The 17,584-nt window shown below is 47.7% G+C and overlaps 2 protein-coding genes across 3 annotated transcripts in view; one reads left to right on the top strand and one right to left on the bottom strand.

The window, feature by feature from the left end:
- Positions 1-1,003, top strand: part of LOC104986686 (apoptosis-associated speck-like protein containing a CARD) — a 1,457-nt gene extending 454 nt beyond the window's left edge. Inside the window, exons 2-3 of the mRNA XM_010837369.1 lie at positions 238-294; positions 642-1,003. Of these exons, the coding sequence (XP_010835671.1) occupies positions 238-294; positions 642-898 (314 nt within the window). The 3' untranslated portion in view covers positions 899-1,003. The remainder of the gene's footprint in view (positions 1-237; positions 295-641) is intronic.
- Positions 1,004-8,172: 7,169 nt separating this feature from the next.
- Positions 8,173-17,584, bottom strand: part of FUS (FUS RNA binding protein) — a 10,404-nt gene continuing 992 nt past the window's right edge. The window contains exons 2-15 of one of the 2 annotated variants that reach the window (XM_010837367.1): positions 16,812-16,836; positions 16,570-16,724; positions 15,713-15,857; positions 15,334-15,515; positions 14,927-15,131; positions 13,258-13,292; positions 11,712-11,744; positions 11,040-11,143; positions 10,411-10,540; positions 10,056-10,157; positions 9,798-9,921; positions 9,184-9,284; positions 8,924-9,071; positions 8,173-8,630 (exon numbers count right to left, since the gene is read on the bottom strand). In XM_010837367.1, coding sequence (XP_010835669.1) covers positions 8,591-8,630; positions 8,924-9,071; positions 9,184-9,284; positions 9,798-9,921; positions 10,056-10,157; positions 10,411-10,540; positions 11,040-11,143; positions 11,712-11,744; positions 13,258-13,292; positions 14,927-15,131; positions 15,334-15,515; positions 15,713-15,857; positions 16,570-16,724; positions 16,812-16,836 — 1,529 coding nt within the window. In that variant the 3' untranslated portion in view covers positions 8,173-8,590. The remainder of the gene's footprint in view (positions 8,631-8,923; positions 9,072-9,183; positions 9,285-9,797; positions 9,922-10,055; positions 10,158-10,410; positions 10,541-11,039; positions 11,144-11,711; positions 11,745-13,257; positions 13,293-14,926; positions 15,132-15,333; positions 15,516-15,712; positions 15,858-16,569; positions 16,725-16,811; positions 16,837-17,584) is intronic. The other variant, XM_010837368.1, reaches the window with a different exon arrangement.

Raw genomic sequence — 17,584 nt, 5'->3', positions numbered from 1 at the left:
CATGAGCAAGGGTGAGCACGCCCCCGCCACACTCCTCCGGGGTCCAGGCCAGTCTCCCTTCATCTGCACCCTCCTCCCAGCCCTGTTTGCCTCTCAGGGCACTTTCGCTTCCTGTTCCTCCTACCCCTTCATAAAAACTTCTCCTGCTGGGGAGGCTTCCTGCACTGGCTACTGACCTTGGCTTCCGGACCGAGACTTCAGAAAGAATTGGAGACACCATTGAACATTTTCTTACAGGCCCTAGAAACGTGCTAGCCGAGGTCAGGGACCCTCTCCAGAAGACAGCCAAGCCAGGTAAGGCCTTCAATCTCTGACCTCACCTACCTGGGCACCTCACCAGCCCTGCCCCACCACACCCCTGCACAGCCTAAATCTGTTGTCAAGGCCAAGAGCATTCAGGGCGTGCAAAGTTAGGCCAACTCTTCCCACTCACCTACTCACACTCCTGGGGCCAAGTCTGGCTGAAAAAGAGGTAAGGTTAAAATGGAAGCCTGGCATCCCACTCTCTGTAGGTCCTGTTGAGCCCTGCCCCTTGGGTTTGCATTCAGGGCAACTTGAAGGAAAAGTGTTCAAGAGGGACAGACAGGCTCCAGTGCCCACCCTGGGTGCCAGCTCCGCCCCTCTCCTCCCTCTCGCCCCAGGACTGCACTTTGTGGACCAGCATCGGGCGGCTCTCATCGCACGGGTCACAGTCGTGGATGGGGTGCTGGATGCCCTGTATGGGAAGGTCCTGACAGAGGAGCAGTACCAGGCAGTGCGGGCGGAGCGCACTAGTTCGGACAAGATGAGGAAGCTCTTCAGCTTTTCTCCAGCCTGGAATATGACCTGCAAGGATCTGCTCCTCCAGGCGCTGAGGGACACCCAGCCCTACCTGGTGGACGACCTGGAGCAGAGCTGAGGCTCCTTCTCCAGCAATGGCTCCCACATACCACCCCTGGCTGTTCCAGCCAACTTATTTGGAATCTCTGATTTTCTCATACACAATACATGAAAATCCCACTTGTACTTGGTGTGTTTTCCTACTTGCAGCCTGGAAGCACATGTGGACCTGAGCTACCATATCCACGTGCAGGGCAGCAGGCTCCCCAAACACTTCACCCTTCCTGCCTCAAGTCACACGGAATAGTCCCTCATTCACCATTTGGTGGCTCCTTCGACGCCACCCTAAAGGGTCTGCCCTTGAGACCTGTGAACCATGAGTTAACCTTGTGGCCAAGGTCTAAAAATTAAAATAGAGATACGATCAAAGGGCCTGGAATTGTGGGGGGCCGGATTTGACAAGGAAGCCTGGCATGCCGCAGTCCATGGGGTCACCAAGAGTCAGACACGACTAGGGACTGAACAAGATCTGACAGATGCATTTAGAAACAGACTAGTCTACAAAGTTTCTCTTTCATTTTTCATAGGGAAAAAACTGCAAAATTAGAGCCATTTTCAGGAGAAATGATGAAAGTGAAAAGTGAAAGTGAAGTCGCTCAGTCATGTCTGACTCTTTGTGACCCCGTGGACTGTAGCCCACCAGGCTCCTCCGTCCATGGGATTCTCCAGGCAAGAATACTGGAGTGGGTTGTCATTTCCTTCTCCAGGGGATCTTCCCGACCCAGGGATCGAACCTGGGTCTCTCGCATTGGAGGCAGACATTTTAATCTGAGCCACCAGGGAAGCCTAAAAAAATAAGAATACTGGAGTGGGTTGATATTCCTTTCTCCAGGAGACCTTCCCGACCCAGGAATTGAACCTGGGTCTCCTGCATTGTAAGCAGACACTTCACCGTCTGAGCCACCAACAGGAGAACACAAAGCAAGTATTCCTAGGGTTCCTTCAGCCACTGACACCAGTGGGCTTGGCTGCTCCCTCCCACTCCCTGCAAAAAGGGATTATAGGTTACACTTTGCCCAGAAAACATGCCAAACACAAAAGCAAAACTTCAGGAAATGACTTCCAGCAGCTGTTTCTTCTCTTGATGGAATTGTGTCAACAAAAGAAAATAGTATTTATTTCTAGAAAACAGCACCTTAAGGAGTCTTTCCAGAGGCTGTTACGGAACCAGCATCCTAAGATCACATCCTGGGTACACTTTGCACCCCAATTCTTTCTGGCTTGGAGGAGTGGATGCAAAGCAACAGGCAGACACCAAGGAGGTCAGATACTCCATACACAAGAGTCAGATCATCAGACTTGGGGATGCAGGTATGACAGTCCAGGGTGTGCCATTCACAATGACACACCAGCGCAGAATGAACAAAGCCATATGAAGGCTTCACTTGGAATACCTTCCCTAGACACAAGAACGAGCAAATGCAGTGTTTATTCTCCACGCCCACCCCACCCCCACCACACACAGTCTGTGAAACGTTTCCCTACTCTGATTACTGAATCACTAGAGCAATGGGAGAAAACAAGTGGTTTGCTGTAGGAGGAAGCTACCAAGAAGCTAAGCTAATGGCCACTGTCAAGGCTACACAGTCACGTGAGACTGCTTCTAATGGTATTTAGGACTCCAAGAGGAAAGCTGAGCTTCCCCCAGTGGCCCCCTCAGTCCCAACACTCAGGACCCCGTGGACTCATCTTGTCGCTAGCCACCCAATAAAATGAATGCAGGTGCTCCCCATTGCATCTCAGCCCTTTTCTGCCAAGTCTTAAATCTATAAACCAAGGCTTATTCAACCTGAGACATCTGTTCACTTATGTTCTACAACAACCTTACCACTTTCCAAACCAGAAGTTGTCTTCCTTTTACTATGCTTGTACCCTGACATATGACAACAGCCGCAGCCTAACCAGAAAACAAGAAACCCTAGCATGTTCCATAAGGCCCAGATGGAGTCATTCTTTCAGCTCACATCCAAATACCTTCACTGCCCCCATCTGGTTTATTCCTTCATGTCTTACCCACAGCAGGCCTCTGACCTCCCTGCTTCTGGTCAAACACCATCAAGGGCCTGAGTGATCAAAACTGATGATGGAAACGGACTCCCTCCTAACACTAGGACACCTGAGCCCGCCTTCCGGCCGGACCCTGAATAACCCCATCCAACCTCTCCTGCCTTTCTCATCACATAGCCCTGGATCCCAACACTGCTTCCTCACACCCCATGCCCTACCTAGCACACCCTGGGCCCTTAGACCTGGACACCTTGAAACCCCGCCCCGGTCCTCGAATGCCCACAGGTGGCCTTCCTCGGGGCTCCAGCGGCACTCCCACCTACTGTCCCTGTGGTAGAGCGAACCACACTGTCATATTTTTACACTGGACTCCCCCATTAAACTCCCCCCAAAAGACAGCTTTTCAACCTGTGTCATGCTTTGAATTTGAAAAATAATAAATAGCAGTTACTGTGTATGTCTAGTGTCTAATAGGTAATTTTTTTTTTTAAAGACTTCATAGAAACTTAATGTTATGGAGATGGAGCCATAACTAACACTTCCCTGCACAGCAGATGCTCAAACAGAGCAGCTACGAAATCCAGTACAGGCCTGAGGCAAGACAAGGGTCTAAGAAACAGCTCCCCTAAGTTCAAAGACTTCTTGGGGGCTTTCTTTTTCCTTTTTATTGGGGTGGGGAGGGAGGGAGTGTAGGGTGAGGCTCAGTTCTACCAGCCACAGCACACTAGTTAAGGACACAACTTCTACAGCCAAATAACATTCAAACCTCTGGTCCACCTCACTCACCAGTTACGAAACGTAAGGCCAGTTTGTACCTCAGCATCTCCAGCTATAAAGTAAGGATGACAGGACGTGACTCATCACCTAGCAGCAACTGGCCCATTAGTGTCAACAGTGATCTCCAGGATACTTTTGTTCCTAGTTCAATGGCTCCAAAAAGCACCGGAAACAATGGACATTTTCTGCCCAAACCTCTAAGCATCACAAGACTGAAATAAGAGCAAATGGAACAAATCGTCTGTGTTAGCTGGGCCTGTGCTAACTAGAAAAACCCATATGCAGGGCCCAGCCTGCCCTGAGTGACCTTTTTCTTAGCTCCTGGCTCAAACTGTCTACAGAGAAAGTTTTATACAAAATCAAGTTCCCCTTCACAGAGGGGGCGGGGGGTGGGGGGTGGTGAGCAGACGAGTCCCTACAGAACTTCAGAGTCTGGCTCTAAGAGTGTGCTGCTCAAACAGCACCATCAGCATTGCTAGAGAACTTGTACCTCACAGGGACCTCCAAGCTAAATCAGAACCCACTGCCAAGTGGGTTCACGTGTATATCCAACTTAAGACACATTGCCAGAGAGGACTTGCTTTGCCACCTTGGTCAGACGGCCAAGGTTTGCAGAAGCCAGCCCTCCTGGTGGCTCCAATGGTAAAGAATCTGTCTGCAACACTGGAGACCTGGGTTTGATCCCTCAGTCAAAAGACTCCCTGGAGAAGGGAACAGCAACCCACTCCACAATTCTTGCCTAGAGAATCCCAACGGACAGAGGAGCCTACCAGGCTACAGTCCATGGGGTTGCAGTCAGAAACTACTGAGCAACTACACTGCCACTTTTTTCAGGGATTTGGCTTGCTGGTGACTCAGACAGCAAAGAATCTGCCTGCAATGCAGAAGACCTGGGTTTGATAACTGGGTCGGAAAGATCCCCTACAGAAGAGAATGGCTACCTACTCCAGTGGGCTTCCCTGGTAGTTCAGCTGATAAAGAATCTACCTGCATTGCAGGAGACCCTGGTTCAATTCCTGGGTTGGGAAGATCCCCTGGAGCCCAGAACAGCTACCCATTCCAGTATTCTTGCCTGGAGAATTCCATGGACAGAGGAGCCTGGTGGGTTACACCCCATGGGGCCAACGAGTCTGACAGGGCCAACACTTTTCACTTTCATTCAGGCAAAGAGCACACAGGATGGGGCCACTCCCCTTCTAATTCTGGGAAACAAAACAAAGTACCCATGGCTGATGTATGGCAAAAACCATTACAATACTTTAATAATCCTTCAACAGAATTTTTTAAAAAGTGGCCATCAGGCTAAATCTAAGACAAGTTCTTAACCCTGAGTGGTCTGCACTGCAGAGCCCCAAGGATCGTGCCGGGAACAGCTACTGGGAAGCAGCGCGGGTGCAACGCTGCCACCCTGTGGCGCGCCTGCAGGACGCTGCCTGAAAAGCCTGGCTCCTTGTTCCCTTGTTTCTTCTTCCCTGGTTTCTTCTCCCTCCTTGGCATTCTCTATCCAGAATCGCCTGAGCTTGGTCCCCCACTACACAAGCAATCTCCAATCAGACCCCATAGTCCTAGCTCCTTTTTTGTCTCCAATCTCCATGTTGCTGGCTCTCAATCGTCCTTCCTGTTAAAAGAGCCCTCCTCACTAGCACCATTACCCCGATTTAAGGTTAAAACCACAATCCAACAAGCTGAGAGCACAATCCATCCAGAGCACTATTCGCAGACCCAATCTCATGACACTTCTGTTCCTGCCTCAAAACTGTTAAGAATTTTTTAACCAATTAAGGACCAACCTATGTATAGAAAGGGAACTCTGTTCACGTCCCAGCCCGGATGAGAGGGGAGTTTACGGGAGAATGGATACATGCGTATGTATGACTGGGTTGCTCTGTTGTGCACCCAAAATTATCACACGTAATTAGCTATATCAATATTAAAAAAATAGCAATTTTAGATTCAATGGTCTCCTAAAGCTTTAACAGCCAACACCATAAGGTTTGTGAACCAGTCAACTTCTACTAGCCCAGAAGTCAAACCTGATGGCAAGTTCCACCTGACACTACTTCCTCAGTTCTTATACACCCAGAACACGAAGACCACTGCATGGGGAGGTGAACAGATTTTTGTGGAAACCTGTTGTCTGAAATTATTAACAACACAAAAAGTTAAAGATGGAAGAGTCAGTTTTGAGGGCCCAAAGGCAGGAAAGGTAGTCTGAGTTCTGGAAAGGCTGGAGAGCAATGGCTGCGATGGACCCGAGCTGAGCCCCCGAGACTAGTACTCGGAGTAGGACCTGGTAGAAAACCCCTGGTAGGGAATTCCCTGGCAGTCCATGCTTCCACTGCAGGAGGCACACGTTCAATACAGGTCAGACTAAGATCCCGCACGATCTCATAGTACGGCCAGATAAATTCAGTTAAAAAAAATTGTATTAAACCCTGGTGGATGATTGACTCAATGACCTAACCTCTGCACTATATTGTCTGAGCTACTGAAATCCAGTACATGATGGGGGGCAAAGGTGAAAAAGATTAAGCAATCAGGCAGTGGCAATCAGACCTGCAGCACACTTCTCCCCACCCACCCGTAACATTCTCCCCCTGGCTTCTTCCTAAGTTAGCCTGTCCCAATTCAGAAACGCCAGATGCCTAGTGCTTCCAGACTGCAGGACATTTTCAGTAACTCAGTTAACATATATTCTTTAGAACTTAAAAGACCAGCCTACAACCCTCATCAGAATAACATGACCGACTACCACCAGCCAGGTGCTGCTTACAAGGAAATACAGGATCCAAAGTTCAAACCCCTCAGGGTCTATTTTTTCCACCAAAGGATGAACTGGCACTGGAATCAACCACCAAAACATTCCCTCAGTTGCTATTTCTCTCTTCACCCATCTCTACCCATCCTCCTGAAAGTCCCCCGAACTAGTCTACCCACGAGACACTTGGGTCTTTTACTTGATCACATCAGGTCTTGGTTGTAGCACACAGGACCTTCGTTGTCACGTGTGGATCTTAGTTCTGACCAGGATCAAACTCAAGCCCCTTGCACTGGGAATATAGTCCTTAACCACTGGACCACCAGAGAAGCCTCAAGACCCTATTTTACTGAAGGTGAGGCCAATCACTGAAGCCTTTTAAAGGACAACTAAATGCTAATAATCCCACTTACTCCCAGAGCTTGGGTGAGACCCGACTCACCTCTAACAGCAGGGATAAAGGAACCACAATCAAACCCTAACACCAGAATCCTACCAGGTGAAGCACCCATAAACCTCTCAGATGTGCTCGTGCCATCAAACCAAACATCGTTTTAAGATAGATCAAAAGCAGAAGAGGGCAGGAGGAGAACCACTGCCATTTTCTTGGCTCTAAATCTCAGGGATTCTTATAAGTACCAAGTTTCACAAGCCAAATAAAAGCACTGCCTGGAGAACCTCAGCCATTCTCCACCATTCTTGACAGAACACCTCCACTCAGTAGGGAGGGTAGCTATTCCTTTGCACAAAGCCACAGCCTCTGTCTCAGATCACCAGAGGTTTGAGGATGAATCAACTCTTAAAGGGTACAATTTCAGAAAAAGAAAAGCACTTTCCACAAGGGGTCCCAGGCACTCTCTTGAGCTGTGCTTCTAACAAAGCAGTTTGCTGTTGGTTATGATTTTAAGTTCTGTGTAGCTAAAATTCAACTGCTTGGCAAGAATGGGCAAGTTTCCTAAATTCAAGTTTTGAGTTGGAAGGAGGGGGTAGTTTTCTGGGGTCAGGAAAGGTGTATCAGGTTAAGGAGCACTACTGAGGTGGCAACTCATCGGCCCAACCCCTTCCCTTTCTCAAAACACCAAAGACTTTTTAGTACTGGCAGATGGGAACATGACCCTAATTACACCACTGTCTCAACAGGCAATACCCGGAGTCCCACCTTCAGGAAAACTAGTGTGCAGAGGGAGCCCACTCACTGAAATAGTAAACAACTGCCTTATCTTACTTTCTCAGCTAACCTTCCCCTTTTACCATCTTATCTCATTCCCAAGTCTTTTTCCCTAAAATTCAGCATCCTCTTAAGCCAAGCCTAAGCAAATAAATGTTTGGGGTAGGGATTTGTTTCGGAAAGAAATGCCAAGAAATGAAAATCAAGTTGGAAGATGACAAGGACTGCATCCTGGCGTCAAACCATTTCCTGACTGTGAGAGCTACAGAATCCAGGCACTTCGTTTTCCACCTATGATAACTTGTGAACAGCGTATCTGCCACTAGGCAGGTGCTCAGTTAGTTTCTCCCCTTCCTGGAAAAAAAACCCAACTGGTTAACTACATGATCTAATCATGGTCAATCAAACTTGAGTATCACCCTCAAAGTTTAATTTGTTTGAGCCCCACCCTTAGAAAAGTGCCAGAACTCCTTGAAAGGAGCAAAACTGCTATAAATAAGCCCACAAAAATCAGCACATCAATCAACACAGTAGAAGAGAAATCTCCACATGGCTGGACAAAAATGGGGGGCAACACACGATGTTCATTTACCCCTTTCATTCATCCGATTTTTACTGTGAACAGAGAAGTTTAATCTCTACTTTCAAGGATACACTTGACCTTTGCTCCCCTGAACCAAGTATCAAACACATCATTCTAGTTCCTGCTGAGCGGGAACAAATTTATTCCAGTTCCCACAAGGCAGGTTGGTTGATATGAATAGAGGAAAAACTCCCCACGTTCTTGACCTGGACATTCACGCTCCAGGAGAGTGAAGAGGGGGAAAAGGAAGAAAATTTAACTAAAATGATGGTTTTTAATGGGAACCAGAGGTATGGTTACAGTTACATAGTCCGACACAAAAAACCCGTGGGTGATCAGGAGGTGGAAGGTTACAAAATAATGCGGGTAGTAACACTGGGTACAGGAAGAAAGCTGATCCAAGGCCTCAGGAGCCAGGCTAGTACGGCCTCTCCCTGCGATCCTGTCTGTGCTCACCCCTGCAAGAAAGAGCATCCATGAGGTCTGGGTTCCAACCTCTCTACCCACCCTCCCCCAAAACCCAACCTGCCCTGCTACCCACCCCGAGAGACAGCTCATCTCCCTGGGCACAGAGTGCACGTGGGCATCCAGACTAGCTCCCCCAGGTAAGTTTCCTTCCCTTGTTTCCTACCCAAGCGTTAGTCTCAGCTTTCCAACCCCGCCCTCAAAATGAAACCACGCTCCCCAAACCCTGCAATCCCATGACCTCTGGTCAACTGCTCTAGTTCCCTTTCAATTTAGTCTTACTTACCTGGAGTCCATCTTGCCAGGGCCGAAACCACCTCTGTCCCCACCACCCCGGCCCCCTCGGAAGCCCCCACGGTCCCCTCCTCGGCCTCGGTAGCCACCCCGATCATAGCCTCCTCTGCCACCACGACGATCATCTCCGTAGTTACCCCCTAGGAAAAAAAGAAACGTGATTCAACCCTCTATCACATCCCCCAGACCCCTCCTCCCTCCCCTTGTCTAGCCTCCCTGCAGATCCCAACACCAGCTCTGCCTCTTCCTTACCCATATGAGAGCCTCCTGGTCCCCCTCCTGGGCCATCTGGTTTAGGGGCCTTACACTGGTTACATTCATTCCTCCAAGAGAAGTTCATGTTCTCACAGGTACTGAGGAAAATAAGACAATGTGTGTGGGTGGGGGGTGGAAATGGCCAAGACCTAGAATTATGAAGATTCCAGTGACCCTAGGGATACGTAAGGAGAATGAAGCCTCGGAAAAGCAAAGAGGCCTGTTTCTCAGGAGCGGAGACCAAGACTGCAGGTTACTGAGCCCAGTCTAGATGACTCCCGGCCAAACCTGTCCCCGTCAGCATAGCTTTGACATTAGTCAGAAACTACAAACTGTCGTAACATCAAGGTGGCGTAGTGCTGAAGAACCTGCCTGCCAATACAGGAGACATAAGAGGCTTGGGTTTGATCCCTGGGTTGGGAAAACCCCCTGGGGAAGGGAATGGCAATCCACTCCAGCATTCTTGCCTAGAGAATCCCCATGGACAGAGGAGCCTGGCAACCTGCAGTCCATGGGGTTGCAGAGTCAGACAGGACTGAAGCAACTTGGCACATAACATCAAAGGGCACACGTACAAGAGGGCTGAGGAAAAATTAAGCCGTTTCACTCACGGATTAGGACACTTCCAGTCCCCTGCTCGCTGCTGTCCTCCTCCGCCGCCACCGCCACTGGGGAATCCTCCTCGGCCACCGCCGCCGCTGCCACCACCTCCGTAGCCTCCACGGCCCATAGGTCCTAGAACAGAGCCAAGAACAGGTCTGCTCCCCTTCCAAGTGTGGTTAACCTGTCTTTGCCACACAAGCCCTTACCATCCTCCTTCCCTCTTCTCTCCCCATCACTTCTTTACAGCAGCAGAAAGAGCTCCTCACCTCCTCGCCCTCGGCCTCCACGACCATTACCACCACCCCGATTGAAGTCTGCTCGCCGAGTAGCAAATGAGACCTTGATAGGATTCCCAGAGAATTCTTTACCTAAAGAAGTAAGGGAGGTATAAAAGAGACTTCTTATTAAGACCTATGACCTGTGGGTCCAAAAGTATACCTGATACAATCAAGAGAAGACTCTGCCTGCTTACAAATGTTAACAATCTCATGAGACCTAAGTCAGTGCAAGACTACACCAACAGTGTAGTGCTATTAAGTCTTGGAAGACTCAAAGAAACCCTCAAAATGCAGCCTGTTTCCCCAAGCTAGCTGCCCTCTCCCCCAGCCTCCTCAGACATACCATCAAACCAGTCAATAGCTGCTTTGGCGGAAGGTGGGTCATCAAATGATACGGTGGCCTCTCCCTTCAGCTTGCCTGTTTCCCTGTCTGTGTACAGATTAATCATGGGCTGTCCTGTTTTCTTATTTGTCTGAAGAAAGCAACACGAGATCACATCAGTCTTAATACAGCACTATCAAAACCATACCTTCCTATTTCCCACATAACTTGAAAGAAAGCCATCGACTGTTAACTGCTTCTCCCTTCAATATTAAATGATAGAGATTACAGACTACAAACTCAAAAGTTGTAATCACCTTTTTAATCAATTGTGCCTTTTTATGTTAAAATGTGATTCCCTTTGGAATGGCAACAGTTAATGCTTTTTCCTCAACAAATGAAGCAGGCAACCATTAAGACTTCTAGTTTCACTAAGGTATGAAATCCCAAAGCCTGCAGCACTGATAGAATGCACCCACTCTGCTCCAGAAGTACCTTTCTTTGGTCTTTCTTTCGGGGCTGGGGGGGACACAGCCACTTTCTTTTGGGGCTGGGGGATCTTAGTTCCCCAATGAGAGATCAAATCCGTGCCCTTGCAGTGAGAGGGAGAGTCTTAGCCACTGGACTGCCAGAGAAGTTCCCATAAGTACCTTAATGATACCAATCTGCTTGAAGTAATCAGCTACAGACTCAATTGTAACATTCTCGCCCAGCCCTTGCACGAAGATGGTGTTGTTGTCTGAATTATCCTGTTCTGCTTGCCCAAGACAGCAGGAAAAGTGGAGATAGGAAACAACCAAAGATACAACAAGTCAGTGACACTTAATAACCTGAACTTTGATACTTCTTAGCTTTCAAAGAAAGAAAATTTCTAAACCAATTAATATAAAGTACTGGTGGTGCAGGTCTGACAAATCTCCAACTCTACTTCATTATCTGAGTGCCTGAATGCTAGCCGCTTCACTAATTAAAATTTAGTTTTACAACTACCCCTTAAAACATGCTGCTATTCATAAAAGAAACCAGGGCTCAGGAGTTAATTGCCCAAGACCACACCAGTGTCATCAACTTTCAGTTGAAGACCCCGAAGACACTAATTTTACACTAAAATGCAGCATACAAAATGATCAAAACAAAAAGGACACTGAGTGCTTCCCTGGGTCTTTTCTGTTAAATACGCTGGTAAACACAGCTACTCCTAAACTCTCTCCCCACAGTTTCCTTCTCGAGCCCAACTCTTCTTCAGATTCCCTTAAGTTTGAACATCCAAGAAAAGTCCTGCTACCACTTTAGCCTTTCTTTCCCGCCACCTGTGGACTTACCAGAGTCATGACGTGATCCTTGGTCCCGAGGGCCTTAAGTGACATAGAAAAAAAAAAAAAAACAACAACAAAAAACAAAAAAAACAAGGAAAGAGGAGCCGTTAGTTAAGAGGCTGAGAAAGACAAGGAAAAAAATTAACACCAAATCCAAACTTTTGCAAAATATCAGGTAAGTGCTCACAGCCAGCCTCACTCCAAACCCTGTTCTGGGTTGCCTGCCCAGAGAAAACCCTAGGCAGGTCTGGCAAAGACACAGGCCCCTTTTCTTAAGGTCTGCATGTAACTTGAGTCCCCACAGGGACAACTCCACACTTCAGAAAATGCTGCCTCCCCCAGCTCAGGCTGGGAAACGTCCTCAGCACAGACTGGGAGGGCTAGGAGGGAGACCCATTGAAGTTAACAAACCAACTCATAGCTTGGCCCTCTTCTCTCGCCCAGAGAGAAATGGGCTCACCACCAGCAATGTGATATGCATCCATACAGTTTCTCCAAACTTTAGCACCAAAGACACTTATCCCTTGTGGAACAATTTTTAATGTCATCTTTCGAAACCAGTCTTAAAACCATGTTGTTTCCCCAAAAACCACATGAAAGTAAAAATCATACAAAATAGCTATTGTAGGTTTTAAGCATGTCCCAGGGAACAGACCAGAAATCTTATTTCCATAATGCAGCCTCTATTTTTTTTTTCCAGAGACCATCTTCGCCCAAAGTTTATCTGAATTCACCATATATAAATGTTGTACCCACACTCAATGACACCTAAATCATGAACCCAAGCCTTTGGCTTTACATGTTTAGACAAATAAAGAAACCTTTTGTTAGTTAACCAGACCAGAAAAGTTCCAGCTTACTAGGAGACTTCTCCAATTTGCCATTTTTCCATGAATTCAGTTTGTGCTGTTATTAAGACCTGATTATTTCCCACGAGCCACACATGCTCCCAACCTTTCTTGGAAGCAGTTCACACCTTCCTGCCCAGAGCTAGTTGCTATTTAGCCCATCTGAGTTGAGTTTAAATACATGTATGTAGGATTGCATTGACACCATTCAGTATTTAATACATAAATATGTACCAACTTCACCATCCTCAGGGCAGGGCAATACTTCATCCCTCGTCCAGAATTAAAACGTTTGGAGATTGTTACACATACACTCACATACACACAAGCCTCAGACACACTGATCAAAGGATCGATCCTAAAGCCAAGTTGGCACCACATGTTCCAGCACACTCTCCAGTTTCTCGTAACGGTTGTCACTAAGTGCCGGTGTGGCGACACTCCTGTCAAGAGGCCTCCTAAACACCTCTTATTAACCTGGGTCAAACCAATTTGGTACCAGACGACTGCTGAGTCTTACTCCCTGCCTGCCTCCAGGTTAGCACACATCTGGCAGCAGGTGGCATTCCACCCCACCCCTTTCTGGAGGTGGTTATGGACACTCCAAAACTTTTGACACTTAAAACACGCTAAGACAACTGCAAATGAACAATCAGACAAAGCATTGCTGGGAGTTGGGAATTTTGGAAACTCTGTTCACTTACCACCAAATTTATTGAAGCCACCACGGTCACTTCCGCTGGAGAAGACAAGTTAGAAGAAAGGACATGAAGCTTCCAACGGCTACAAAAGGGCGGTTTTTGGTTTTGTTCAACATTCCCCAAACATAGGTAGGTGTTTCGGGAAAATGATAATGCAAGTTGCTACTAAAATACATTCCCCTTCCTGACCACCCCTTGTCTGACCTGTGAGCATGTCACACACACGTGTGCAATTTCTCAGACACAATTATTAAGGATTTTGCTTAAAAGTTTATATATCTATTTCCTCTAGAAAAAAAAAAAAAAAAAGACCCATTTTCCTTGGCCGTTCTTCTGACGTAGCAGATGTTTTTCCTCTTGTCGCAAGCAGTTGCCAACCCAGTAGTTGGTTTAAAAAACCCTACCCCGTTTACCCAGAAGACACTTCACACCAGGCTGGGGTAGCCCTGAACACATTTTTGTGATTTTTTTTTTTGCTTTGAAAGCAGCAAGCAGACCCAACCCCATTCCATAAAAAGTCAAAACCAAAGGCAATTTCCCCTTAAAGCGAGACAAAACTTAGCTAAGCCCTTCCCTAACTACTGAGCTGGTTTTGATCTCTCCCCACCCCCGGGGTCACCCCTTCTACACTGCGAGAAGAGCGGAGTATTTTGCAATGTCACCTTTCATACCTGTGGCACATAAAATGCAGAGCAAGTTAACAGTCACATAACAGTTGCTTTTCTTTTTTTAAAGTTTTGCATTATAAACACACGCACACAACAGAGTTTTCCATATTTCTGTAAGGTTTTTGGCACTGCCCCCACCCCCCTCTGAATACTTACCATACACAAACTCTTTTTAAAAAACTTACTTTTTCCCCAAAAGGAGTAACACATTGACATTCCTCCCCTTCTCGAGAGAGACAGAGAAGAGTGCCTCCAGTTGTTATTTACCAACAGACTTGACAAATGCTCTAACATCAAATCTAAGGTTTTACTTCAGCTTCAGCAGGAAGGGGAGGAAAGAAGGTCCAGCTGGACAAGTAACCGGAGGAAGGGGGACAGTGGAGCAAGTGGGTGGGAGACCACTGTCGAGCGTACTGTACTTTGTCCAAAAGGTCTGCACACTTCAGAGAGCCCCATGAACCAAGTCACACACAAAATCATTACAGTCCGTCAGATTAGTACAAGTCAAGTTCGTGGATTCAAGTGACTATAGAATACAGGAAGAGAGAGTAGCCAATTCCTGGAAGCTCAAGTCAGGTTAACCATTGACAACTCCTTTAGAGGACACATGGGAATACAAGTAACAAGTTTCCCTATCACCAGGAGTGGGATCATCGGTTTCCCTTGCAGAGAAAGAAGCCTTTACTTCCATGGTTCTTGCCTAGGATTATCAATGACTCCAATCCACATACACCCCTACATTTCTCCTTTTTCTTTAGAGATGAAAGTTGTCAGTACTCAAATCTCTGTACAGAAGTGTGGGTAGAAGTTCAGGCTCCCAAGTTCTCACAAAAATAAAATGGGGATGGATGTACGAAAAAGAAACAGTCAAGATCCCCAATCAAAGCCCTTACAAATTCCCAGAATCAGACTAACCATGCACTACAGGACTAGGCTTCAAGGGAGACTCATGCAACCCTCCTCCCTTTCCACTGATGGTACTCCCTGGCTCACAAGACACCTACCCCATGCCGCCTCTGCCTCCACGGCCACCTCCACGACCTCTGGGTTCGTAGCCACCACTGCTGCGGTTGTAACCACCGCCACCGCCCCGGCCACGGCCCCCACGGTCCTGCTGGCCTCCCCCGTAGCCACCACTCTGGTCCTGGTTGCCATAACCACCACCGCCGCCACCACTGCTCATGGAGGGCTGATCTTGGCCATAGCTACCTGTCAGGAAAGAAAAGTATGCCTTTAAAAAGGACAAAACAGACTGTGAGGTGGCATAAAACAGTTCAAGGGTGCCAGGGAACAAACGTCAATAGAAATACAGATAAAGCTAGGGTTTTTAAGAACCCTTTCAGGGTAACAGCCCAGAATACAATTTCTTGCGAAAAGCAGGGATGAGACAGAGCAGAAGGAAACCTCTCACCTCCGCCACCCCCTCCGCCGCCACCGCTACTGTTGTACTGGTTCTGCTGCCCATAGCCCTGAGGCGGGTTATAGCTCTGCTGCTGTCCATAGCTTTGCTGCTGCCCACCATAGCCAGACTGCTGGCCGTAGCCTCCACCCTGGGGCTGCCCATAGCCGCTGCTTTGAGAACTGCTACCGTAACTAGGGGAAAAGAAAAAGACAAGAGTCACAACGCCAGTGTGTCCAGGACTTCACTTCTGGTACATCCCATTCTCTGTCCCCAAAAGAGACCACCTCTCCCCCATTACCCCTGATAATTACTCCCACTGCTAATCACATTATCATTCCTTACGGATTCACCCCTAATCTTTTCGGTCCTCTCCACACACACTCCTTACCTTCCTGAGGTGCTGCTAGGAGCTGGCTGCTGGCCATAGCCAGGGTACGAGGACTGTTGCCCATAAGATGACTGAGAACTCTGGCTACTGCCATAGCCACCAGTTGAGCCATATCCCTGGGGAGCTGACTGTGTGCTGTAGCCTGCTAAAAGGAAAGGAAAAGGAAAGTCACAAAAGCTATGAAGAAAGAACAGGCAGGGAGTGCACTGAGAACACTACTATGCTTTCCGTGCTTGATAAGTCAACTTCTTAGAAGGTGCTTGGCGATCTTGCAACTCATAGCTAAAGACATTACCTTTCTACCTGAAAGCTTTCAACTTCTATTCAAGTTCTGAATTCTAATCTCATCCCACACACCCCCAAAGCCAGCCTCCAGGACCACCACTAGTCACAGCCCAAGAGATCTCTCTTCACTAACAGCACTTTCACCTGCCCGACGCGTGCAGAACAAATAAAGACAACGCGTTATTATTTACACTTCAGGGACCTCAGGGCAAATTCCACCTCCTGGTGTATCATGTGATGCCATCTGACTTCAAATATCTTCAAGCAAGTCATTTTCCCTCTTTAAAAGCCTAAAGCATTTCTCCCTCTGGAATACTCCTCCTGCCTTCATTTCACTTTCATGCTTAGAGGAAATTGGGAAAATAGCAGCATAAACAGAAAAGTAAAAAGTCAGAAAATAAAAGGAAACAGGATTACAAACCAATTAAGCCTTTTTGTTTCAAAGGACTCAAAACATCAAAGAGCTTTAAGGGTCAAAGACTGGTTAAGGGGACTGTTTCAGCACTGCTTAGGTTTAAGAAAAGCAACATTCACAAAGAGCAGAAGAGGTGGAGTGACCCACTAAGACTCACTGTTCTGGGTCTGTCCATAAGAACCACCGTAGCTGCTCTGGCCATAGCCCGAAGTGTCCGTAGACTGGCCGTAGCCACCGTAACTCTGTTGCCCGTAGGGCTGATTGCTCTGCTGGGAGTAGCCCTGCCCAGGCTGAGTTGGGTAGGCCCCGTAGCTAGAGAAAAAAACAGTGCTCTCAGGAAAAGACACCTTAGCCACCCACGCCCTCTACAAACTCTGGAAGCCCAAAAGCGACACTCACCTTTGGGTTGCTTGTTGGGTATAGTCTGCAAAAGAAAAACAGGATTATATTACCTTCAGCCATTCCTCAGAACAGACTAGAGCTAAAAGACTTAAGCTTCGGGGTCCCCAGATAAGAAAATCAACAAAGGAGGCATAAATTCCCTTATGAAACTCTACTGGAGAGGGGCAGTCTGTGAGACCCGTCAAGTTTTCTTACAATAGAAAACGCAAAGAGAAAGCGCATTTCCACAGAACCAAAAGAGAAGCCTTAAGTACCTGAAAAAGCAAGAGTGCTAACGGACAGCAGCAACTGTCCGCAACTTCAATCGATGTCAGGAACTGCAAAGATCTACACACATTTCTATCTCACGCCCCCTCGAGGAGGAAGACACCGCCAAGAGTTAGGCTGAAATCACACAGCTGTTTCAGCAGGACAGGTTTTTAATTCAAGCCAGAGGCAGAATTGTGCCGAAGGGAGCCTCCGCTTTCTCAATCGAAACAACAAGAATGTCTTACAAAAGGCCACGCTTCACCCTTTGCCCAATCTTGGAGCCTGGAAATGGGAGCTTTTGGTGCAAAGCCAGCTAACCAAGGGAAGAGAGCATTCTGATCAGCACGTTGGCTGGCACTCAAGCCCCCAGCCCTGTGGCTCCCAAATGAGTGCGTTTTCCTGTCCCTCTTGCCTAACTCGGGGATGCGGGAAGACTAGGCGAATCCAAAGAAGCGAAAGTGCTTTTTAAAGCGCCACATGGAAGACGCACGGGCCTGATCGGCTCATCTCCTCGATACAGG

Source organism: Bison bison, unplaced genomic scaffold (genome assembly GCF_000754665.1).
Source record: "Bison bison bison isolate TAMUID 2011002044 unplaced genomic scaffold, Bison_UMD1.0 scf7180017864072, whole genome shotgun sequence".
Lineage (NCBI taxonomy): Eukaryota > Metazoa > Chordata > Mammalia > Artiodactyla > Bovidae > Bison > Bison bison.
This window is presented reverse-complemented; position numbering and strand designations above follow the sequence as displayed.